This window comes from Oncorhynchus keta, chromosome 17 (genome assembly GCF_023373465.1).
Source record: "Oncorhynchus keta strain PuntledgeMale-10-30-2019 chromosome 17, Oket_V2, whole genome shotgun sequence".
Lineage (NCBI taxonomy): Eukaryota > Metazoa > Chordata > Actinopteri > Salmoniformes > Salmonidae > Oncorhynchus > Oncorhynchus keta.
This window is the reverse complement of record NC_068437.1, coordinates 18,655,338-18,682,347: the sequence shown is the minus strand read 5'-3', so window position 1 is coordinate 18,682,347 and position 27,010 is coordinate 18,655,338. Positions and strand designations below refer to the sequence as shown.

General features: G+C 41.8%; 1 protein-coding gene across 2 annotated transcripts in view; it reads left to right on the top strand.

Moving 5' to 3' along the window:
• Window positions 1-1,021: 1,021 nt before the first annotated feature.
• Window positions 1,022-27,010, top strand: part of LOC118376619 (kelch-like protein 25) — a 49,051-nt gene continuing 23,062 nt past the window's right edge. The window contains exons 1-2 of one of the 2 annotated variants that reach the window (XM_035763346.2): window positions 1,034-1,173; window positions 6,212-6,329. In XM_035763346.2, coding sequence (XP_035619239.1) covers window positions 6,266-6,329 — 64 coding nt within the window. In that variant the 5' untranslated portion in view covers window positions 1,034-1,173; window positions 6,212-6,265. Of the gene's footprint in view, window positions 1,174-6,211; window positions 6,330-27,010 lie in introns of both variants that reach the window. The other variant, XM_035763347.2, reaches the window with a different exon arrangement.

The following is a 27,010-nucleotide window of genomic DNA, read 5'->3' as shown; positions in this document are numbered from 1 at the left end:
AAAGGTGATTCTAACATGTGTTGAATACTTACATAATCAAGATATATACTAGTGTTAAAAATGTTGTTTATTTTAATTGTTTACAAAAGTTAGCATTTTTCTTAACACTTTGAAATGACAGAGAATGTTGTGTTGATTGTTGACAACAAAAAAAGACAATTAAATGAAGGCACTGTACCTGCAGCAGTACAAATCTCAAGTGTAATTAATTAGCAAGCACCAGTATTAGGTATGTTTCTCTGTTGCCCTCTTGCATTCAATAGATACTGTTTCATTTCAATTCTATACTAGTTCCTCCTAAAACCTCATTAGAGTTTATTGGACTGCATAATGTACCTTGCTTGCTTATACCTCCTTTTGTAAGTGACTTATTAATTCCCTTGAAAATGGCTTTTCTGTGGACAAAGTGACGTTTTATTTGCACTATATGCAAAAATGTATGCATCGGGGTACAGTTGTAGGCCTAGTTCCACTAGAGGGAACTCTACACTAGGTAAATGCAAAATGGTAGATTAACCCACACCACAAAAAAAAGGCTATATCAAGTCGCAGTGCAAAAAATGAACCGAATAAAAATACCTACCAGATTAACTAGCATGTTGTATTTTTCCTTGTTTGTTCCTTTTCATTTTTGAGTTGATGTGGCATATTTTGTAAAAAGCCTTGTTTTTCGAGTAATATCATGGCTAGGGATAGAGTGCCCTAACATTTGTGGGAAGACATGAGAAAAACAGTAATTTAAGACAAATTATAGAGGTTGTGGCGAGCGTTCTTGCAAATTACTGTATCTCTGTACTGTAATTAATTGTCGACGGGCGTGCTATTGTTTTGCTGTTACTGTCAAGAGGAGAAGGGCGAAACCCACTTCGTCATTCAATTCGATTGGTGTATTAGTTGTCAAATTCGCGCCCATTTCCAGAAAGGTCTACTTTTATTGGCTGTTGTGCAGATTTGCATGAAATAGGTTAACGGGATTGGGTGAGGACACGTCAATCACTTGCAATCGAGGCCACTGGATATGAATTTTTCTGATTTCCCACCTCAGACAGAACTCAGCTGCAGACAAAGTGGCTTGAAAGGACCTCAACTACTAGAGTGAAATTTAAATAATGGCTTTAGCAATTGACCAGAAACTGTACACCTCTTGGGTTCCTGTCTAACAACCATATTTATGTGAGTATACAGTCAAGCGTTATTACTTTACAAATGTTCGTTTATGTGGATAATGTTTGCTAGCTTGTCTGACTAAAGTCTTGACAGAACAGGGGTAACATTTAGCTAGCTAAAGTTGGGTTGTTTGCTAGCTTGCTAACTGTTAGCCTAGCGAAGTGCCTGGTTAGGCTGTTGAATAACTTATTTGCCTAGTATACGTAACTAGCTAGCTAGCTAGGTAGATAGCTAAAACAAGGTTAATCTTATTTCCTTGGTGCCACTTTGTGGTCACTAGACTAGACCCCCCCCTCCGCCCTAGCTAATGTAACAGGCTACTGTAGTTAGCTTGCAAAGCGGTTAGGTAGATTAGGTTAACTAGCTGGCTAACGTTACTCATTTACAAAACCATCGTGAAAGCGCAGACCTCGTAGTTTTTATATTTTCAAAATAAAACGATGTTTGGCCGTGGCTATGTCAGCAGCCAGGTTAACTTCCCTTACCAATGTGAGCTTTTCCAATCATAATCAGACTGAAGCAACGTTGGGATGCTTTGACGGTTCGGTCAGTTCGGTCCAATAGCATGTGGAAGCTTTCTAGCCAAGCCAACTAGCTAAGAAACCACATTTGGATGTATTCAACTTTTAGTACTTTTTAGATATGGACTAACTCAATTGACATCCCCACTCAATAACAAAACTGAAAATCCATTAGCATCTAACGTTACTAATAATTACTGAATCATTGAATATGACTAATTGAATAGCCATTGAAATCTGATCGATTCTCCCCCCCACACACACACACACACCTTTTGTTTACACTTTTTGTTTTCATTCTAACAAATGTTAAAACTGCTGTTGGCTAGAGGTCCCTGAGCTGTTTCAACAGTTGTAGGCGAGGTGATACTTTGTTACCATATTATTTCTCACACATTAGTTTTATTAGCTAGCAGATTGTAACGGGCTGATGTGATGCTCCATGTGATGTCTTTGGAGATACTGTCTAAATTCTCGATTCAGGTTAACATTTCTTAGAAATGTCTGTTCGACAAAAACCAGATAACTCATAAAGATATTCAAGTGGAAATGACAGCATTTGAACTACTTTGCAGATATGAAACGCACACAATCATAATATCACATTCACAGTTTATGCTTCAAAAACAACTTTTATAAGAGGTTTTAAAAAAAGGTTATATTTGATTCAAAATTCCATGACAGAGTAAGGCATTGATGGTAGAATAGATGGATGCAGTTCAATGCATGATTAATATAATTCACCAATACATTTCTTGGTAGTCCAAAATATATTGCTGTCAGGTTGTAAATCACAGCTGGCCTGGTACATTGTTTGCTGCCTCCACCTATAATGGATGCACTGTTTCAGTTGACTATTTTGGACAAAAACGGACAAATGTAACTAAGGCAGGGAATGTCAATACAATCAAACTAGCAAAGGAAATGATCACAAGTCCGTCATAATGTGGCTAATAGGCTAGCGTATCTATTTATGTAGCTATTTATTTAACAGGTTAAAAACACAGAGCTTAACGTTAGCTAGCTAGCTGCTGGGAGGATGGCATGTGATTGAGTGACTAACTTTTTTCAGTGGCTACAGCTAGGTAGATACAGGTATCATTTGGTTAGCTTGCAAAAAATGTAAATCGCTTTGCTAGCTAGCTATGCTGAACTTGAATGATTGTTATCCACAGTTAGCATATCTCTTGTGTTTGTAAATTCACTCTGCCTGTCTACTCTGATTTTAGAGCACTAACGTCTGAGTGTACCAGAGTGCAGATTAATTGATGAATTTACGAACATGCAACACCTGCTGAAAGTGACTGGTGTCAGCAAAGAAAGTAATACAAATTTTGCCAGCAGCACAGTTAGTGACTAACATTCTACATAACATGAAAACAGCCTAACCAGCTCGGGCTAGGGCGAGTAAAATGGTCAGAGTGAGGTGCTCTCTCATTTGTGTCTGTAAGTAGCTAGTAAGCTAGCCAACTTTAGCCAGTTAGCTTGTGTGCTTGACTGCCAATAGTGAGGAACCCTACTCCTCGGCCAGAGCGTCCTGCTATTACAGCCTCCACTCTTCTGGGTAGGCTTTCCACTAGATGTTGGAACATTGCTGCGAGGATTTGTTTCCATTCAGCTAAAAAGAGCATTATTGAGGTCAGGCACTGATGTTGGGTGATTAGGCCTGACTCAGTCTGCGTTCCAATTAATTCCAAAGGTGTTTGATGGGGTTGAGGTCAGGGCTCTGTTCAGGCCAGTCAATTTCTTCCACACTGATCTCGACAAACCATTTCTGTATGGACATCGCTTTGTGCACGGGGGCATTGTCATGCTGAAACAGGAAAGGACCTTCCACAAACTGTTGGACCCACAAAGTTGGAAGCACAGAATTGTCTAGAATATCATTGTATGCTGTAGCGTTAAGATTTCCCTTCACTGGAACTAAGGGTAGGCCCGAACCATGAAAAATAGCCACAGACCATTATTCCTCCTCCACCAAACTTTACAGTGGGCACTATGCATTTGGGCAGGTAGCGTTCTCCTGGAATCCACCAAACCCAGATTTGTCCTTCGGACTGCCAGATGGTGAAGCGTGCTTCGTTGCTCCAGAGAACACATTTCCACTGCTCCAGAGTCCAATGGCGACGAGCTTTACACCATTCCAGTCGACACTTGGCATTGCGCATGGTGATCTTAGGCTTGTGTGCAGCTGCTCGGCCATGGAAATCAATTTCATGAAGCTCCCGACAAACAGTTATTGTGCTGACATTGCTTCCAGAGGCAGTTTGGAACTCGGTAGTGAGTGTTGCAACCGAGGACAGACAGTTTTACTCACTACGAGCTTTGGCACTCGGCGGTCCTGTTCTTTAAGCTTGTGTGGCCTACCACCTCGTGGCTGAGTTGTTGTTGCTCCTAGATGCTTCCACTTCATAATAACAGCACTTACAGTTGACCGGAGAAGCTCTAGCAGGGAAGAAATTTGACAAACTGACTTGTTGGAAAGGTGGCATCCTATGATGGTGCCACATTGAAAGTTGCTGAGCTCTTCAGTAAGGCCATTGTATTGCCAATGTTTATCTATGGAAATTGCCTGGCTGTGTGCTTTATTTTTATAGACCTGTCAGCAACGGATTTGGCTGGAATTGCCAAAGTCACAAATTTTGAAGGATGTCCACATACTTTTGCAATTATAGGTTATCTAAGTGCTCGCTCGTCAGAATAAAAAAATAAAAAAACATATTCTACCTGGGAGTGTACATGAACAAGTTTTAAGATTTCATGTTGCTAAAATACTCAGTTCTACTTTAAATCCATGTTTTGTACCATATTTTTGCATGGGTGTAGATCTTTTTATTTGCAAACCTGTACCGGCTAATGGAGCATCACATTAGCCCGTTACAATCTGCTAGCTAGGTTTGGATGGGAAGTTAGGCTAGCTGCCCACCATCCAGGTTTTGAAGATGATTCATCAGCCGAGCTACATCTTGATGGCTGGCATATAGGGATGTCATTTAAGGTCTCTGTTTAATAATGATCATAACACATACTGTTGATTTTATTTACGTAAATAAGTTGTTCTAAGAAGAAAAATAGATGTTATTTGGCCCCCTACTGCATAATTAGAGGTCTACATAATAAGACTAGGAGCGAACTGGGACCTTGGAGACTCAGAAAATAAAGCTAATATTAGTGCTGCAGTAAAACTAAATAGCCTCATTAGTTGTAGAAAATTGTTTCATTTGCAATGACCGATGGCATTGACAACACAACTTGGGACAGGGATTTTCCCTTTTCCCAGTCGCACAAGTTCGCAGACCCATTATTAAGTTGGTTCCACTTTAGATGGGAGATTCAGTCCAGAATATAATTATTTCTGTTTTAGATTGTAAGTGCCGCTAATATCCTGCTCTAGTCTCTTCTTGCTTTTAGTGTTCGGCTTTTCTCTCTGGTCCATTGGGAACAAGGAGGGCAAAGTGGCCTCTATAACCATTGTTTCTCAGCCTTGAAGGAATAAGTCCCTCCCAACTCCTCATACCCCCACCCCCAAAGATCACCTCTATTCTACTCAGGAGAATCTCATTTTTGAAAGCTTCTGGCTTGAATGTCCCTGACTCCCTTGAGCCATTATTTCAAACACAATGTCATTAGACTCACTCACTGGCTGTCAAAGTAGTGTGATGGTTTGAACCCACATGGCCTCAGTTGCACAGATACCAGCCATTTCCCAATTGCCGTTGGTTCCTGGTCGAGTCCCTGCAGATTGATAGAAGCTCTTGGATATTAGGACAGACTGCAAGCCAGCTGGTAATCCATTAAGCATTACTAACGCAGAGACAAGTTGCCAGCTTCTGACTCGCCCTGAAAAAGCCCCCCGTCCTCCTCCATCCTCCCTGTCTCTGACATGGAGGAGTAGCACTGGAATACCAACACTCTCTGTGAAAAGATCCTGGAAAGGCATTCAGTCAGAAGGGCTGAGATGTGTACGGAGGGAAGAAACAAGATGGAAAATAGGGACCTTTGTTTCCAGGTTGCCTAGTGGCAATGTAATTTAAAGGTCCCATTCATGTGTGGATGTCCTGGAGGTTAGGTCTAGTCTCACAGTGAATGATTCAGCAACGTCCCAATCCCGCTGGGGTTGACTGACAGTTACTATTGGCAATATCAACCACCACAGGAACTTCTTTGGCCATGTTATGGTTACCCGGCCTAAGTTATGTCCGAACACAAGCTGTATTGCTGTTTCCCTTCTGACTTAAAATGCTTTGTTTACTGTCTCTGGACGATATGGGCATAAATGTATATCATAATGAAACTGCCGCTGTGTTGGAAGTAAGCTGAAATCCGCCAATAATAACCTGTATTGCAATTATCCTTAATGTGATATTGATTTATTTTACCTTCTGTTAGAAAATAACTTTTCTTAGGTTGAATAGACAGACGAGAAGCCAGTTAGGCAACCCCACAAAGAAAAAGCACAATGGAAATCATGTGTTTTTTTTATTTTTATTTTTTTATAAAATTATTTTTTTATCACCCCTCAGACGTCACAGCAGCTCTATCAGCTCAGCCTCTAGAGGGAACACTTTTTGGGACCGATGCAGACCCCCCCTCAGATCCTCACTGTCAGTGCCTGCACCTGGGTCAGCAACTTTTGCCGGCGTAAGTGGTACAGGACAATTGGCTGCACGTCCCCCTCTTCCAGCCCCCCTTGATTTTGGCAAACCCCAACGGTCCACCCCACCGTTCCATGCGCCCCCTCCCTCCCCTCTGCATCTGCACAGCTTGCTGTGTGCCCCATCTTTTGTGACTGACCCATGCATTGTGTTTCCTGTCAACCTGACATTGTGAATCACCCTGCTGATATGTATGTATGTATGTATGTATGTATGTATGTATGTATGTATGTGTGTGTGTGTGTGTGCCTGCCTGCCTGCCTGCCTGCCTGCCTGCTCCCCCAACCTGCCACAACTGACCCCAAACCCCTCTCCGCTGCAGAATTCAAACTGCATGTCAGCACATCAACACGCTGCACGATTTGGACAAAATATTTATTTATTTATTTGCAGATATTTGCAGTTACGATTTTATGAATTGCGATTTTCAAACAATTGGGTGAAAACTTGATAATTCCATCAGACATGGTTTAAACATGTCAGGGTAGAGTATAGAGGTCGACCGATTATGATTTTTCACCGCTGATACCGATTATTGGAGGACAAAAAAAGCCGATACCGATTTTAAATAATAATAATTAAAAAATAAATCATTTTTTAAATATATATATATATATATTACACATATTTTGGTAATGACAATTGCAACAATACTGAATGAACAATGAACACTTATTTTAACTTAATATAATATATAAATAAAATCAATTGTCTCAAATAACATGAATGATTGTTGAAAACAAAAACTGTAATTTCTATATGCAGGAAATCCTATTTTAATAATGGGCATGGTAAGAATTGACTACCACAGTGTGAGTCATAATTCCCATGACACCTTCTAGCAAAATCTGAAAAGCGGTTCCTTCATTAATTTATTCCATAGGATATTTTTAGATTCACTTAAAATAAGGTCTGTTTCGTGTAGGCTTACACCACCGTGCCAATTTTATAACTGTGTAGATATCCATAGGACAAAGTAACTCTGATCAATATTAGCTAAATATAAGCGAAGATCATTTTTTTTGTAGAGTGGATTTATGAAAATATTTTGACAAACGTTACCTTATCCTAGTGAAATTTACACGGGTATCAAAATGCAGAGGCGGTTTAAGCCTGTACGAAACACAGACCTTATTTGAAGTAGATCAAGACATTCTCTACGGAAGTTTATGTTCAGCCGCAAGTTCTTACAGGAATTATAACACGTCTGCTATTTCTCTCTAAACCATATACCTTTGACTATTACGAGCCTGCTGCTGCCTACCACCCCTCAGTCAGACTGCTCTATCAAATCATAAGACTTAACTATAATAAACACACAGAAATACGAGCCTTAGGCCAAATCCGTAAACAATCACCTCGAAAACAAAACGTTTATTCCGTTTCGTATTTTATCTAATGGGTGGCATCCATGAGTCTAAATATTCCTGTTACATTGCACAACCTTCAATGTTATGTCATAATTACGTAAAATTCTGGCAAATTAGTTCGCAAAGAGCCAGGCGGCCCAAACTGTTGCATATAGACTGACTCTGCGTGCAATGAACGCAAGAGATGACACAATTTCACCTGGTTAATATTGCCTGCTAACCTGGATTTTTTTAGCTAAATATGCAGGTTTAAAAATATACTTGTGTATTGATTTTAAGAAAGGCATTGATGTTTATGGTTAAGTACACACTGGAGCATCATATGTTATACATATGATGATAGATAAGGTTATTACACCTACATACATTTGTATATATAGAGTATGTGGACACCCCTTCAAATGAGTGGATTTGGCTTGTAGAAAAAGAGGAGGAAGGGAAGCGCTGCCAAGGTACACGATAGTAGATCTTGGTAGACACAAGGTGCTCTTTGGTAAAAGTTGTAAATTGGTCATCAAAAAGAAAGGAGGACCAAGGCACTTCATATAATTAATACATTTTAAAACACCTTTATTTGTATGGCATGTTCAATGGAAACAGTTTTTAATAAAAAAATATATATATGTTTCGGCTGCATGGCCTTCGTCAGGGAATGGATTTGTCTATTTCATCCACAGCTGTTGCTGATGGGTGTATAAAATCGAGTACACAGCCATGCAATCACCATAGACAAAACATTAGCAGTAGAATGGCCTTACTGAAGAGCTCAGTGATTTTCAAAGTGACACTGTCATAGTATGCCACCTTTCCAACAACTCAGTTCGTCAAATTTCCTCACTACTTCACAGAAGAGTGGAGGCTGTTATAGCAGCAAAGGGAGGACCAACTCCATATTAATGCCCATGATTATGGTGAGCAGGTGCCTACATACTTTTTGTTATGTAGTGGATTACCAAACTTTAATCTTTAACATGATCATGGAGGTATTGGGTCAGTGTACCTACTAAGCCCACCAAAATCTAAGTTAAGACATTTCTAACATGTACTGCCCTCTTAAAAAATGTGTTTAAGTCGAGGTAAAATAATAGATGAATCTCTTTTTTTACTTTAATTAACCTTTTTTTTAATAAGACTTAATCTTTATAATATTAAATATATAAAAAGTCTGGACTGGGCTTAATTGGTACTGCTATTCTTGTTAATTAGTACAGCTTGTCTTCTTAAAGCCTATATGAAGACTGTTTCAAACCTCTCTCCATACAGGAACTCAAATCCTTCTGTTCACCTGATTTAGAATTCCTCACAATCAAATGTCGACCGCATTATCTACCAAGAGAATTCTCTTCGATTATAATCACAGCCGTATATATTCCCCCCCCAAGCAGACACATCGATGGCTCTGAACAAACTTTATTTGACTCTTTGCAAATTGGATTCCATACATCCTGAGGCTGCATTCATTGTAGCTGGGGATTTTAACTAGGCTAATCTGAAAACAAGACTCCCTAAATTGTATCAGCATATCGATTGTGCAACCAGGGCTGGAAAAACCTTGGATCATTGTTACTCTAACTTCCGCGACGCATATAAGGCCCTGCCCCGCCCTCCTTTCGGAAAAGCTGACCACGACTCCATTTTGTTGAGCCCTGCCTACAGACAGAAACTAAAACAAGAAGCTCCCACGCTGAGGTCTGTCCAACGCTGGTCCGAGGTCTGTCCAATGCTGGTCCGACCAAGCTGATTCCACACTCCAAGACTGCTTCCATCACGTGGGCTGGGATATGTTTCGTATTGCGTCAGATAACAACATTGACGAATACGCTGATTCGGTGTGCGAGTTCATTAGAACGTGAGTTGAAGATGTCGTTCCCATAGCAATGATGAAAACATTCCCTAACCAGAAACCGTGCATTGATGGCAGCATTCACGTGAAACTGAAAGCGCGAACCACTGCTTTTAATCAGGGCAAGGTGACTGGTAACATGACTGAATACAAACAGTGCGGCTATTCCCTCTGCAAGGCTATCAAACAAGCTAAGCGTCAGTATAGAGACAAAGTAGAATCTCAATTCAACGGCTCAGACACAAGAGGTATGTGGCAGGCTCGACAGTCAATCACGGACTACAAGAAGAAAACCAGCCCAGTCACGGACCAGGATGTCTTGCTCCCAGGCAGACTAAATAACTTTTTTGCCCGCTTTGAGGACAATACAGTGCCACTGACACGGCCTGCAACGAAAACATGCAGGCTCTCCTTCACTGCAGCCGAGGTGAGTAAAACATTTAAACGTGTTAACCCTCGCGAGGCTGCAGGCCCAGACGGCATCCCCAGCCGCGCCCTCAGAGCACGCGCAGACCAGCAGGCCGGTGTGTTTACGGACATATTCAATCAATCCCTATACCAGTCTGCTGTTCCCACATGCTTCAAGAGGGCCACCATTGTTCCTGTTCCCAAGAAAGCTAAGGTAACTGAGCTAAACGACTACCGCCCCGTAGCACTCACTTCCGTCATCATGAAGTGCTTTGAGACTAGTCAATGACCATATCACCTCCACCCTACCTGACACCCTAGACCCACTCCAATTTGCTTACCGCCCAAATAGGTCCACAGACGATGCAATCTCAATCACACTGCACACTGCCCTAACCCATCTGGACAAGAGGAATACCTATGTGAGAATGCTGTTCATCGACTACAGCTCGGCATTCAACACCATAGTACCCTCCAAGCTCGAGACCCTGGGTCTCGACCCCACCCTGTGCAACTGGGAACTGGACTTCCTGACAGGCTGCCCCCAGGTGGTGAGGGTAGGCAACAACATCTCCACCCCGCTGATCCTCAACACTGGGGCCCTCTCCTGTACTCCCTGTTCACCCACGACTGCGTGGCCACGCACGCTTCCAACTCAATCATCAAGTTTGCGGACAACACAACAGTGGTAGGCTTGACTACCACCAACGACGAGACTGCCTACAGGGAGTGAGTGCCCTCGAGTGTGGTGTCAGGAAAATAACCTCACACTCAACGCTTGGAAACAGCAGAGGGAACACCCCTATCCACTGGAACACCAACACATCACAGACAAACTGAATTGGTCCACTCACACAGACAGCATCGTGAAGAAGGCGCAGCAGCGCCTCTTCAACCTCAGGAGGCTGAAGAAATTCGGCTTGTCACCAAAAGCACTCACAAACTTCTACAGATGCACAATCGAGAGCATCCTGGCGGGCTGTATCACCGCCTGGTACGGCAACTGCTTCGCCCACAACCGTAAGGCTCTCAGAGGGTAGTGAGGTCTGCACAACGCATCACCGGGGGCAAACTACCTGCCCTCCAGGACACCTACACCACCCGGTTATCAGGAAGGCCATAAAGATCATCAAGGACAATAAAAGGTCAACGTGCATCAAAGCTGGGACCGAGGGACTAAAAACAGCTTATTATTTATTATTATTAGCCACTTTAATAATGGGAATTGATGGGAAATGATGTAAAATATATCACTAGCCACTTTAAACAATGCTACCTTATATAATGTTACTTACCCTACAGTATTCATCTCATATGCATACGTATATACTGTACTCTATCATCTACTGCATCCTTATGTAATACATGTATCACGAGCCACTTTAACTATGCCACTTTGTTTACATACTCATCTCATATGTATATACTGTACTCGATACCATCTACTGTATCTTGCCTATGCTGCTCTGTACCATCACTCATTCATATATATTTATGTACATATTCTTTATCCCCTTACACTGTGTATAAGACAGTAGTTTTGGAATTGTTAGTTAGATTACTTGTTGGTTATTACTCATTGTCGGAACTAGAAGCACAAGCATTTCGCTACACTCGCATTAACATCTGCTAACCATGTGTATGTGACAAATAAAATGTGATTTGATTTGTATTACAAATGGACAGCTGGTGGACCAAAAACAGGATCAGCTGTATGAATAAAGGACAACAATATGACAATGCCCCCACCCAGAAGTGCATGAGCAGTCACCCAATAGTCATCCTCTTGTCCCTCATTTGTTTGCATTTTTGTCCAGCTCTTGTAGGTCTTCTATCCTTCAACCCTGATCTTATTCTTCTCTCTCTGCATCAAGGACTACCTGTCCACCCCAAAAGTCTTGGAGAGAGTACAGAGGTTTCCAATCTTGGTAATCGCACCATAGCTAGATGCATAATGTGTCACTGTAGTTTGTTTTTAATCAACATAAATCTGAACAACAAAATTATGCTCTTGATCATTGAATATTAGGGATATCAACACACTATCCCAATTTGTGTCAATACAAACCAGGCCTAATAGGAGCATACTGGGCCTGATAGGAACAACTGTGATTATGGTGAATAGCAAAGTCTACTACTGAACTATTTGGAAACCAGTGGTTTGGGGTATACATAAACACTACAGACTACAATATTATGCACAGTTAGTTGTGATCATATTGAACAATGTTTATTTATTGTCATTTACATTCATTATAGAGGGAGTGCTTTTTGTGCTACTGTACCCTTTAAGCCCACCTGAAATAAATGTAATCTATATAACAATGCAAGCTTAATTTAACAGTAAAATAAGACAAAATATATTTAACGTTAGCTATGAAAGATTTCAGGCAATCTTGTTGTAGTTCACCAAGTTATGATGCCACTGTGTGACTGTGACTAGGGGTGTTTTGGGGACCGTATTACTGCCACACTGGCGGTCACGAGTCATGATGGCAGTCAAATACCATTTGAACGTTTAGTTACGGTAATTAGGCTTCTCCAAGCTCTGATGCTGCTGAGGGTCATTAGTAGCCTACCAAACGTGCTAACTGCCTGGTACTCAGCACTCTATTGTCCCTCTAATCACTCTGACACCAATGCAAATCTAATCAAACACTTCATGAGCGCTCATGTTGCACAACATTTCTATAGGATGTGTAGTGGTTCTCAATCCTGGTCCTGGGGGAACGTAGTTTTCATCCATGAGCTAGCTAGCTTTTTTAAAAATGAACAGCACTCACTGTAGGTGTGCGAGACAACTCTACCAGCATCATAGCATACATCTCGATGAATCGTTGTGACATATGAGTGACAGTGTAATCAATGTGTAATAACTATGTCAAATGTATGAACACATTAAATTATGATGTGCAGTCATATTCAGGTCCTGATTGGTCAGCAAGCTTATTTGACACGTTTAATAGTATTGTTTGACACGCAAAGACCCAAACAGCATTCCATAGAAATCCTGGTTGAGAATGAAATGACTGAACAACAAAACAGCACAGCAAGTAAGTGCTAGAAAGACATAGGTTTTGATTATGTTTTACTGGTAATGGGGACATAAGTAAATGCCAACAAAATAACTTTTTGTTGTGTGAGAGACCTTTATTTTTAACTAGGCAGGTCAGTTAAGAACAAACTCTTATTGACACTGACAGCCAAACCCAGATGATGCTGGGCCAATTGTGCGCCGCCCTATGCGACTCCCAATCACGGCCGTATGTGATACAGCCTGGATTCGAACCAGGGTCTGTAGTGACACCTCTTGCATTGAAATGCAGTGCCTTAGACCGCTGTGTCCATGTGTGTGTGTTTACTATTTAACTGTACTAGAATGCTTAAAAGGCTGCTAAAATGTTAAGTATCGGTATCGTTTTCTTTGGGCACGGAAAATATCTGTATCATCCAAAAATGTAATATCGACGCATCACTTGTGAAGACGATTAAATCAAGAATAGTGTAATGGTTGACAATATCACTTGTAAAATACACTGCTCAAAAAAATTAAGGGAACACTAAAATAACGCATCCTAGATCTGAATGAATTAAATTCTTATGAATTACTTTTATATTTACATAGTTGAATGTGCTGACAACAAAATCACACAAATTATCAATGGAAATCAAATTTATCAACCCATGGAGGTCTGGATTTGGAGTCACTCAAAATTAAAGTGGAAAACCACACTACAGGCTGATCCAACCTTGATGTAATGTCCTTAAAACAAGTCAAAATGAGGCTCAGTAGTGTGTGTGGCCTCCACGTGCCTGTATGACCTCCCTACAACGCCTGGGCATGCTCCTGATGAGGTGGCGGATGGTCTCCTGAGGGATCTTCTCCCAGACCTGGACTAAAGCATCCGCCAACTCCTGGACAATCTGGTGCAACGTGGCATTGGTGGATGGAGCAAGACATGATGTGCTCAATTGGATTCAGGTCTGGGGAACGGACGGGCCAGTCCATAGCATCAATGCCTTCCACTTGCAGGAAATGCTGACACACTCCAGCCACATGAGGTCTAGCATTGTCTTACATTAGGAGGAACCCAGGGCCAACCGCACCAGCATATGGTCTCACAAGGGTTCTGAGGATCTCATCTCGGTACCTAATGGCAGTCAGGCTACCTCTGGCGAGCACATGGAGGGCTGTGCGGCCCCCCAAATAAATGCCACCGCACACCATGACTGACCCACTGCCAAACCGGTCATGCTGGAGGATGTTGCAGGCAGCAGAACGTTCTCCACGGCGTCTCCAGACTCTGTCACATGTGCTCGGTGTGAACCTGCTTTCATCTGTGAAGAGCACAGGGGGCCAGTGGCGAATTTGCCAATCTTGGTGTTCTCTGGCAAATGCCAAATGTCCTGCACGGTGTTGGGCTGTAAGCACAACCCCCACCTGTGGACGTCAGGCCCTCATACCACCCTCACGGAGTCTGTTTCTGACCGTTTGAGCAGACACATGCACATTTGTGGCCTGCTGGAGGTCATTTTGCAGGGCTCTGGCAGTGCTCCTCCTGCTCCTCCTTGCACAAAGGTGGAGGTAGCGGTCCTGCTGCTGGGTTGTTGCCCTCCTACGGCCTGGCCTCCTCCACGTCTCCTGATGTCCTGGCCTGTCTCCTGGTAGCGCCTCCATGCTCTGGACACTACGCTGACAGACACCGCAAACCTTCTTGCCACAGCTCGCATTGATGTGCCATCCTGGATGAGCTGCACTACCTGAGCCACTTGTGGGATGTAGACTCCGTCTCATGCTACCACTATATTGAAAGCACCGCCAGCATTCAAAAGTGACCAAAACATCAGCCAGGAAGCATAGGAACTGAGAAGTGGTCTGTGGTCACCACCTGCAGCACCACTCCTTTATTGGGGGTGTCTTGCTAATTGCCTATAATTTCCACCTGTTGTCTAGTTACATTGTGTTGTTTAAGTGTTCCCTTTATTTTTTTGAGCAGTGTATATTATCACTTGTGAATGATACCCAGCTTAATGCAAACAGTGCATGCTTTTTTCTTTTTTGCTACTTTTTCAAATCATAATCACACCTCATGTAGCTCATAGGCATATGTTTCAATCAGGGTTGTATCACAACTAAAGTGGCCAAATAACTTCTTCAAATTAAGCACATTAATCCACTTTGCAACGGGTGTAGAGCCTAACTGGCATACATTCGCATTAAGTCAGTTTCAAGTTTGGGGAAGATAATTTTGATAATAAAAATGCACCTTTGTAATAAAAGCAGTACTAGCAAAATCACAATTGTGGTCACTTGAGATGGGTGTTTTCCTGCTAATGGAACATTTGTATTTATGGCCTTCTGCCGTGTGTGCATTGCTCCACTTATAATGTGAAGAAATAGTCTTATCGTTTATCAACATTTTAAGCTTAAACGTTCTCTGTTGCATCGGCGCATTGCTTAAAGCAGGTTTTTTGATGCTCGTGGTTGTATTAATTTGGCATCTATCGCATCCCACAACTGTCCCAGACTGTTTGGAATATTTATTTATTGCACAGAATAGAATAGGTTGACTTTTGTACTATGGGTGATAGTAGATTGACATAGGCTAGTACTTTTGCTGTTCGTTAGACCTACTCAGCTTGTTGGCTGATGAAAAGTAAATGTGGACAGTTCTTCCAATATCTTCATTATGCGCCTCGGAAATGGATAAGGACACGTGTAGTTGCTTCCCGTATGTGTGTCTTCTCTTGTAGCCTGTTAGAAAGACCTGATCATGTGAGTGAGAGGTGCTTTTTTTAGGGGAGTTATGGCCTCACAAAGGAAATGCAGCCGGAAAATTCGAGGCATTATCAAGTGCTTGACAAATTGTGAATGAGAGACTGATGAAGTGTGTACAGCCTGTGCAAAAAAACAAAACAAAGCAGAGCTCATGACTTTCATTTGACTTTTTGTAATCATCATTAGTCACATCATGCAGCCTTAGAATGTATTAAAATCAAAACATATAGCTCAACATTTGTATCACAACTAATTTTAGATAAATAACTCTAAATTTAGCATTAATTAAGGAGTAGCTGTTTCTTAACCACTCAACAAAGAATTGCTGCATGTGCACACTGCCTCAAATCGTTTGGAGAAAATATAATTTATATTTTTTCAGCTATGTTTAATTGTATTCTTGGTACTATAAAATAATGCCACGGAATTCTAAGCAAATCTTGTCTGCTTAATGAGCTAGTGTAGCCCACAGCCATTTGGCATAGCCAGCTCAGGACCTAACATAAGGACAACGCAGAGTATGCTATTCTGTTCCTCTTTCTGTTCCTTTACTTCATATCATGTTTCTTTAGACCTGTCTAAAATAAATCATGGATTCATTGTGATGGTGTAGGCTATATTACATGGATTTATTTGACTTTTTAACATGTAAATGTTCCAAAGGACTGCATCAGTGGCTTGTAAGGCTATGTGTGGAGGCCAGGAGATGCTGAATGTGTTTATGTTAATTAACAGTCAATTCCCATGAGACCGGCAGTTATTTGCTTGACAATCACTGGCTGACAATTTCATGACTGCCACAGCCCTAACTGACAACTGCTAGTGTGAAAAACACATTTTTAATTGGCAAGAAATAGTCATTAATGCCCATGAAATATGCTTGCATGTCCATATATCAGTACAATAAAGTATTTTTACTTATCTGAGAAGGTCCAAACAATATCTGGAAAATGTGTTTATCTGAGTTTTTGGCTGAAATTCTTTTTGCAGCTTTGAAATTGGTCACTAGTGGGAACTTAGACAGTTGTGTAACTTAATAATAAAACATCTGATTGGCTTAGAATAAAAGCTGTTATGGATACAATAACCAGATTAATTGGTTGAAATGTTAAACAGCATAAATATTTTTTAATTGAATCCAAAGATGGAAGTGGGCTTAATGGGTATGCTTATAAGCAGAGCACAGCACGTAACTAATTAATTAATTAATTAATAGCATGAGTTCATATTTCCTTTTGAGTTCTTAAATAATCTAAGTTAATTATTTATTCAGGCAGCCTTAGTCTGCATATGGAATAGGAAGCTATTCCACGTTTGCGCCATTATCTATATATACACTTGTTGCTCCTCATTCAGGCTCCAGGCGGCTAAAGTTTCTCTCAACCCCCGAGCAATGTTTTCTCCCGTTTTGATCCCAGGGGAAGTAGCCTATGATGTTTGCAAGCACCAATCTTTCAGTTGAAACTTCTCATCAATAAAGTGTACTTTCAAACGAATGTAGGGCTCGGTTGTTCTACTAGACCAAAGGTCTGTTGTAGTCGCGTAATAATCATGTGTGAGCTCGGTTTCAGTCGTCTTAGAAATCAATCTATCATATAGCTATCACCTATGTGTCTATGGGATGGTTTTTCTTAGGGCGCACTTAAACGCATTGGTAACCAATGCCTGCTTAACATAGGTGGCTACTATGGCTGACGGTCTTTGATGCTGTTGGGTGCTTTATTTTCACCATGCAATTGTTGTAAAGTAGTGGATGGTTCATCAGGACAGGAGAAGTACTCCAGATATAACAAACTGACCCTAGCCCCCCGACACAAACTACTGCAGCATAAATACTGGAGGCTGAGACAGGAGGGGTCAGAGACTAGTTAAATGTGTCTTGTTGTCACGATGACTCTAAGGCACTTTTTGCACAACACTTGTATTTGGTCTATTGGTTTGCCTGTAGCCAAAATACTGCCATAGCACCGGAAATGCGCCCATTGGCACCAAATCGACACTCATTAGCACTAGCAGCACTCGTGTTTCCGACAGTCTGTGAAGCCAGTGTTGCCAACAATTTTTCAAGTAAAGTTGTTGGTTGCTCCATTTGTCGCAAGAAGCCCTTTCATGACATAGTAACGTCATAACGTTAATTTGCGCATGCGCATTAACAAATATATATTTTTATGCTTATGCTAGCGTTCAGTCTCATGCAATGAGAAATTGTCCAAAGCAAGGAGGCGGAGCTGTGGACCAGGAGCAGAATGCAGAGAACAGCACACTGGAGGGGTTGGCAATGCTGTGTGAAGCCCTTTCTCTCTTCACTAGCATCTAACTGCACACGCTAAGCAGGGATGATTCTGATTGGCCAGCATGCCATGCAGGTAGTGAAAGTGCCTGCTTGTGATTGGTCAGCATCCTATATGCATGTTGGAAGTGGATGTACCGAGTCCAGTGCATTGGAGGTACCATAGTCTAGTTTTTGTTGTATTAAAGAAGAAAATCTCAGCCTCTTGCAATATGGATATTGCACATTCTATCTGAATTCAATTAATCGTACAACAGTAACACACACACACTGAGCTGCTGCTATGAAATTCAGTTGCTGAAATGGGGCTTTTATATACTCTTTGTTGTCTGATGTTTGTTTCCAGGGCCTTTAGTTAAAATAACACTTGATCCTGTGGGGATTTGAGCATCACAATGAGGTAGAAGTACTAACAGAGTGAGAAGCAGTGTACACCCCACAATATTTCCCCTCCGTTAGGCTACAGGAGGAAAAGCAACCCATTCTAATCAATATTGAATGCAATATCTGCTTGTCTCGTATTAGAATGACCTCAATAATTGAATGCTCTGTGGTATAATGGTTTGAAAGCTCCGGTTTGTATGAATGAATGTTCCACTGCATGGTGGATGTTGAGGGCAAGGGAGAGAACCACAGTTTTAAAAGGGATGCTAACTGTTGACCATTAATCAACTGTCTCAAAACTCTAGGTTTGCTGATATGCTCTGAAGCAAGTGCCAAGGAGTTCGCTAAATAGAATTCAATATGCTTGGAGGCCATAGGTGAGACATTACATAGGCTGGATAATGTATCTACTACAATTGAATGAATAGGATAAGGCTACTTTCAAGTCCCCCCCCCCCACAAACTCTTAACAAGGCTGTGCTTTATGAAGGAGATTCATCAAGTGGATTGATAGCACAGAATAGCTGAGTATCAGTTTCTGCTAGGCTTGTCACAAAAAACAATTTTACAAACGATACATTACCAGGACAAGTATCACAATACCGAGTAGTATCGAGATACCACAGTGGAGAAATTCAGTGGCCTAGCATCCAGCTCGCCCCGTCCCCCGGAAGCTTGTTCATGTTTTCTAAACGTTCTCCAAAAACCTGTCATTGAATTCACACTTCTACTCAATACAGCACATTGAATTCCGCTCCAGAAATTACCACGAGTCCATCCTCCCCAGTTAAGGTACCACCAACCTCCTATGATATACATGCATAATGATCTGCATATCCTTGTGTCGGTAAGGGGAAGACACTGCACAAAACCGGTTTCACTCTTTAGTTAACACTCTCCCTCCCTTCCTCACACACACTCCCTCCCTTCCTCACACACACTCCCTCCCTTCCTCACACACACTCCCTCCCTTCCTCACACACTCTCCCTCCCTTCCTCACACACACACACTGCTCTCAACTTTTTAAACTTTAGGCATCAAAGAGCCCCCGAAATAAATAGTTTAACTAGTTGATGCACCGATATTACATTTTTGGCCGTTATCAAATATTTTCCTTGCCAAAAAAAAAAACGCATTTTTAGCTGCCTTAAGCATTCGAGCACAGTTAAATAGTTAAACATGGACACAGTGGTCTTAGACACTGCATCTCGGTGCAAGAGGCGTCACTACAGTCCCTGGTTCGAATCCAGACATAATCTAAACCTAAGGATTACAATAATGATTAGGCACAATAGTGGACTTTGGTTAGCTTTCAAAAATAAAAGTGGCATAATTCTACTATTTGTATTCATTTGCATCACTGTCAATTACACACTTTTTATTTTGAAGGCAAACTGCAAATTCCACTGTTGTGCCTAATCCTTATTGTGGCTAGCTTCACAACACAACCTGGTCTGGTCGAACCTCACTAGCCAGATGAAGCTAGCTGGCTGCTTATAACGGAAGCTTTGGGCAACAGGGTTAAATGGCTCGCTAGCTATTTATTTTCATGAACTGAACAACAAGTGGCAACCTAGTTAATACTTACTCAAGGATTCTGGTCATTGCTAATACTTACTCAAGGATTCTGGTCATTGCTAATACTTACTCAAGGACTCCGGTCATTGCTAATACTTCCGGTCATTGCTAATACTTACTCAAGGATTCTGGTCATTGCTAATACTTACTCAAGGACTCCGGTCATTGCTAATACTTACTGGTCATTGTTTTCAGGCTGGTTGTATTGGTGCTAGCTAGGTACTTAGCTAAAGCTAGCTACCCCAGAAGTTGCGGTTGAACAAATTATGCTTTATTATCAACTCGGTATTGTAAACACATCGCTCGGGGCCGGTGTTTGTTTGTTTGTTTGCAGACTTTTCTTTTGTACAGCTTTGACAGTGCTACTGTATTTTGTTTTTGACACGCAAAGACCCAAATGGCATTCCATAGTATGTATATCGTGAAGCTAATAGAAGTGATACTATTACTGTGTAACTCCAGTAGGGCAACATCTGAAAGATAGCGCACCTGGTAGTGTGTACTGGTGCTCGACCAGTCGGTGAAAGCCAACATCACCCACGACAGAGAACGGTTGATTGTCAAGGGCAATGAATTCCATTATCTTGGCTTTAATGGATTTTGCCTTTGAGTTGTCTCGCTGAAATGTTGTTACTCTTTCAAATGACTGCTTGACTTGTTGACTGCTCGATCCACATAGCAGACATTGTGGGCTAGGTTATGAATGCTGTGTTGCGCAAACTTTTGGGTGCCATTATTAAGTCATGTCACTACATAATATATGTATGCACGTCAGGTTTGTCGTCTAGTTTAACGGCAATGTTAAAAACTGATATCGGGCCAATACCGATGTTGGCATTTTTAGCGAATATTGGCCAATTCCGATATGTTCACCGATTTCATGCATCCCTAATTTTAAGCTTACAATAGGCCTATGTGCTTCAAAAAAGGTAGGATTCATAGTAGCAGACCCTTCAGTCCTGTGACAATCAAATTTGCCTAAACCTACTGTCAAGTTGTTTGCTAGATAGGTAACGTGACTGAACAAAGTTGTTTGTTATCAAACCAATTAGCAACCCGGGATTAGTTTAAAACGGCCCACAACATGGGTTGTTTCCCAGTGTGCATTCAGTATTCAGACCCCTTCACTTTTCCCACATGTTGTTACATTACAGCCTTATTCTAAAATGGATTAAATCATTTCCCCCCCTCATCAATCTACACACTAACTCATAAATGACAAAGCAAAACGTTTTTAAAATTTTTGTCAATGTATAAAATTTAAAAAACTGAAATCACATTTACATAAATATTCCTACCCATTACTCAGTACTTTGTTGACGCACCTTTGGTATGGATTACAGCCTCGAGTCTTCTTGGGTATGACGCTACAAGCTTAGCACGTCTGTATTTGGGGAGTTTTTCCATTCTTCTCTGCAGATCCTCTCAAGCTCTGTCAGGTTGGATGGAGAGCATCACCACACAGCTATTTTCAGGTCTCTCCAGACATGTTGGATTTGAAGGACATTTAGAGACTTGTCCCGAAGCCACTCCTGCATTGTCTTGGCTGCTAACCATGTGTATGTGACATAACATTTGATTTTTTATTTTTTTTTATTTTTTATTTCACCTTTATTTAACCAGGTAGGCTAGTTGAGAACAAGTTCTCATTTGCAACTGCGACCTGGCCAAGATAAAGCATAGCAGTGTGAACAGACAACACAGAGTTACACATGGAGTAAACAATTTAGCAAGTCAATAACACAGTAGAAAAAAATGGGCAGTCTATATACAATGTGTGCAAAAGGCATGAGGAGGTAGGCGAATAATACAATTTTGCAGATTAACACTGGTGATAAATGATCAGATGGGCATGTACAGGTAGAGATATTGGTGTGCAAAAGAGCAGAAAAGTAAATAAATAAAAACAGTATAAAAACAGTATGGGAATGAGGTAGGTGAAAAAGGGTGAGCTATTTACCAATAGACTATGTACAGCTGCAGCGATCGGTTAGCTGCTCGGATAGCTGATGTTTGAAGTTGGTGAGGAGATAAAAGTCTCCAACTTCAGCGATTTTTGCAATTCGTTCCAGTCACAGGCAGCAGAGTACTGGAACGAAGGCGGCCAAATGAGGTGTTGGCTTTAGGGATGATCAGTGAGATACACCTGCTGGAGCGCGTGCTACGGATGGGTGTTGCCATCGTGACCAGTGAACTGAGATAAGGCGGAGCTTTACCTAGCATGGACTTGTAGATGACCTGGAGCCAGTGGGTCTGGCGACGAATATGTAGTGAGGGCCAGCCGACTAGAGCATACAAGTCGCAGTGGTGGGTGGTATAAGGTGCTTTAGTGACAAAACGGATGGCACTGTGATAGACTGCATCCAGTTTGCTGAGTAGAGTGTTGGAAGCCATTTTGTAGATGACATCGCCGAAGTCGAGGATCGGTAGGATAGTCAGTTTTACTAGGGTAAGCTTGGCAGCGTGAGTGAAGGAGGCTTTGTTGCGGAATAGAAAGCCGACTCTGGATTTGATTTTTGATTGGAGATGTTTGATGTGAGTCTGGAAGGAGAGTTTGCAGTCTAGCCAGACACCTAGGTACTTATAGATGTCCACATATTCAAGGTTGGAACCATCCAGGGTGGTGATGCTAGTCGGGCATGCGGGTGCAGGCAGCGATCGGTTGAAAAGCATGCATTTGGTTTTACTCGCGTTTAGGAGCAGTTGGAGGCCACGGAAGGAGTGCTGTATGGCATTGAAGCTCGTTTGGAGGTTGGATAGCACAGTGTCCAATGACGGGCCGAAAGTATATAGAATGGTGTCGTCTGCGTAGAGGTGGATCAGGGAATCGCCCGCAGCAAGAGCAACATCATTGATATATACAGAGAAAAGAGTCGGCCCGAGAATTGAACCCTGTGGCACCCCCATAGAGACTGCCAGAGGACCGGACAGCATGCCCTCCGATTTGACACACTGAACTCTGTCTGCAAAGTAATTGGTGAACCAGGCAAGGCAGTCATCCGAAAAACCGAGGCTGTTGAGTCTGCCGATAAGAATTTGGTGATTGACAGAGTCGAAAGCCTTGGCGAGGTATGAAGACGGCTGCACAGTACTGTCTTTTATCGATGGCGGTTATGATATCATTTAGTACCTTGAGTGTGGCTGAGGTGCACCCGTGACCGGCTCGGAAACCAGATTGCACAGCGGAGAAGGTACGGTGGGATTCGAGATGGTCAGTGACCTGTTTGTTGACTTGGCTTTCAAAGACCTTAGATAGGCAGGGCAGGATGGATATAGGTCTATAGCAGTTTGGGTCCAGGGTGTCTCCCCCTTTGAAGAGGGGATGACTGCGGCAGCTTTCAATCCTTGGGGATCTCAGACGATATGAAAGAGAGGTTGAACAGGCTGGTAATAGGGGTTGCGACAATGGCGGCAGATAGTTTCAGAAATAGCGGGTCCAGATTATCAAGCCCAGCTGATTTGTACGGGTCCAGGTTTTGCAGCTCTTTCAGAACATCTGCTATCTGGATTTGGGTAAAGGAGAACCTGGAGAGGCTTGGGTGAGGAACTACGGGGGGGCGGAGCTGTTGGCCGAGGTTGGAGTAGCCAGGCGGAAGGCATGGCCAGCCGTTGAGAAGTGCTTATTGAAGTTTTCGATAATCATGGATTTATCGGTGGAGACCGTGTTTCCTAGCCTCAGTGCAGTGGGCAGCTGGGAGGAGGTGCTCTTGTTCTCCATGGACTTCACAGTGTCCCAGAACTTTTTGGAGTTGGAGTTACAGGATGCAAACTTCTGCCTGAAGAAGCTGGCCTTAGCTTTCCTGACTGACTGCGTGTATTGGTTCCTGACTTCCCTGAACAGTTGCATATCACGGGGGCTTAGCATTGTTGTCCTGTTGGAAGGTGAACCTTCGCCCCATTCTGAGGTCCTGAGCACTCTGGAGCAGGCTTTTATCAAGGGTCTCTCTGTACTTTGCACCGTTCATCTTTCCCTCGATCCTGACTAGTCTCCCAGTCCCTGCCTCTGATAAAATATCCCCACATGATGCTTCCACCACCATACTTGTAATACATTTGCTAAAATTTCGAAACCTTTGTCATTGTGGGTAGATTGAGGATTTTTAAAATCCATTTTAGAATAAGGCTGTAATGTAACAAAGTGGGGAGAGTAAAGTGGTCTGAATACTTTCCGAATTTACTGTAATACCGTGATCCCCACTCATGCTCCAAGTGCATTCTCTGAGGATGTTCTCTTGAGTGTGGAGAATGCATAAAACATTACATTTGAGAAGCACTCGCACTCCCCCTACTGTATGGCCTTACGATGCATCTCCAGCCAGGGCAATGGCAACAATAGAGATTAAACAAGATATACACAAAGCAAACATTTTACTTCATAATTATCAGCTAGATATATGTGAATTATTGTAATCTAGCTAGATAAACAGGCAAAAAGGACCTAAAAATAATATTATGCAAGGTAGAGTAGATGTAAATTCTTTGTGGGTAGCTAGTTAACAATTCTTTGTGGCTAACAGTAGTCGTTAGCCAGTTAGCTCTATTGCCTTACTATGGGCTTGCCACCCTTTTTCTATTGTATTTTTGACTTTGTTTGTTTATTCCATGTGTAACTCTGTGTCGCTTTGCTTTATCTTAGCCAAGTGCAGTTGTAAATGAGAACATGTTCTCAACCGGCCTACCTGGTTAAATAAAGGTGAATTTTTTTATTAATGCATCAAGATAATATTGTAGACAGGCAACATGTGAGATGTGAATAGGCAACATTTTTATTCTGAAGTTGGAGTGTATTTTCTCTTGCTTCAGCTCAAATAATGTCCGCCATTGGTTTCTTGAAAATGTGCATCCTTTTTTACATGGTTGCGTCATATTTCTTTGCATACTTTCCGTTGAAGTTTGCATCAATGCATGCTTCTAAATATGTACAAACGACTCTGAGATGCTGGCCTTCTAGGCAGGGTTGCAAAGAAAATAAACAAATATTAAGATGGGCAAAAGAACAGACACTGGACAGAGGAACTCTGCCTAGAAGGCCAGCATCCCAGTCGCCTCTTCGCTGTTGATGTTGAGACTGGTGTTTTGCGGGTACTATTTAATGAAGCTGCCAGTTGAGGACTTGTGAGGTGTCTGTTTCTCAAACTAGACACTAATGTACTTGTCCTCTTGCTCAGTTGTGAAGGAAGTAGTACACAGCGTTGTACGATATCTTCGGTTTCTTGGCAATTTCTGGCATGGAATAGCCTTCATTTCTCAGAACAAGAATAGACTGACGAGTTCCAAAATAAAGTTATTTGTTTCTGGCCATTTTATCGAACCCACAAATGCTGATGCTCCAAAAGAAGGCCAGTTTATTGCTTCTTTAATTAGGACAACAGTTTTCAGCTAACAGAATTGCAAAATGGTTGACCGAGTGTGATTTTTCAATGCCGATACCGATTATTGGAGGACCAAAAAAGCAGGACGATTTTTATTTACTTGTAATAATGACAATTACAACAATACTGAATGAACACTTATTTTAACTTAATATAATACATCAATAAAAATCCATTTCACCTCAAATAAATAATGAAACATGTTCAATTTGGTTTAAATAATGCAAAAACAAAGTGTTGGAGAAGTAAAAGTGCAATATGTGCCATGTAAAAAGCTAACGTTTGAGTTCCTTGCTCAGAACATGAGAACATATGAAAGTTGGTGGTTCCACTAGTGTTGCCAGTGTAACAGTATAGCTTCCGTCCCTCTCCTCGCTCCAACCTGGGCTCGAACCAGGAACACCTCAACAACAGCAACACTCGAAGCAGCGTTACCCATCGCTCCACAAATGCCGCGACCCTTGCAGAGCAAGGTGAATAACTACCCCAAGTCTCAGAGCGAGTGACGTTCGAAATGCTATTAGTGCACACCCAGCTAACTAGCTAGCCATTTCACATCGGTTACACCAGCCATTAGGTTGATAGGCTTGAAGTCATAAACAGTGCTGTGCTTGCGAAGAGTTGCTGGCAAAATGCATGAATGTGCTGTTTGAATGAATGCTTACAAGCATGCTGCTGCCTACCATCGGTCAGTCAGACTGCTCTATCAAATCATAGACTTAGTTATAACATAATAACACACCGAAATACGAGCCTTTGGTCATTTAATATGGTCGAATCCGAAAACTATCATTTCGAAAACAAAAGTTTTATTATTTCAGTGAAATACGGAACCTTTCGGTATTTTATCTAACGGGTGGCATCCCTAAGTCTAAATATTCTTGTTACATTGCACAACCTTCAATGGTATGTCATAATTACGTAAAATTCTGGCAAATTAGTTCGCAATGAGCCAGGCTGCCCAAACTGTTGCATATACCCTGACTCTGCGTGCAATGAACGCAAGAGAAATTACAGAATTTCACCTGGTTAATATTGCCTGCTAACCTGGATTTCTTTTAGCTAAATATGCAGGTTTAAAAATATATACCCCTTGTGTATTGATTTTAAGAAAGGCATTGGTGTTTATGGTTAGGTACAGTCGTCCAACGATTGTGCTTTTTTTCACAAATGCGCTTTTGTTAAACCCTCCCCCAGCGTTGCATCGATTATATGCAACGAAGGACACGCTAGATAAACGAGTAAATCATCAACCATGTGTAGTTATAACTAGTGATTATAATTGATTGTTTTTTAGAAGATAAGTTTAATGCTAGCTAGCAACTTACCTTAGCTACTACTGCATTCGCATAACAGGCAGGCTCCTCGTGAGAGGCAGGTGGTTACGGTGTTGGACTAGTTAACTGTAAGGTTGCAAGATTGAGCTAACAAGGTAAAAATCTGTCGTTCTGCCCCTGAACAAGGCAGTTAGCCCACCGTTCCTAGGCCGTCATTGAAAATAAGAAAGTGTTCTTAACTGACTTGCCTAGTTAAAATAAAGGTATAAAAAATATTTAAAAAATCGACGCCCAAAAATACAGATTTCCGATTGTTATGAAAACGTGAAATCGGCCCTAATTAATCGGCCATTCCGATAAATCGG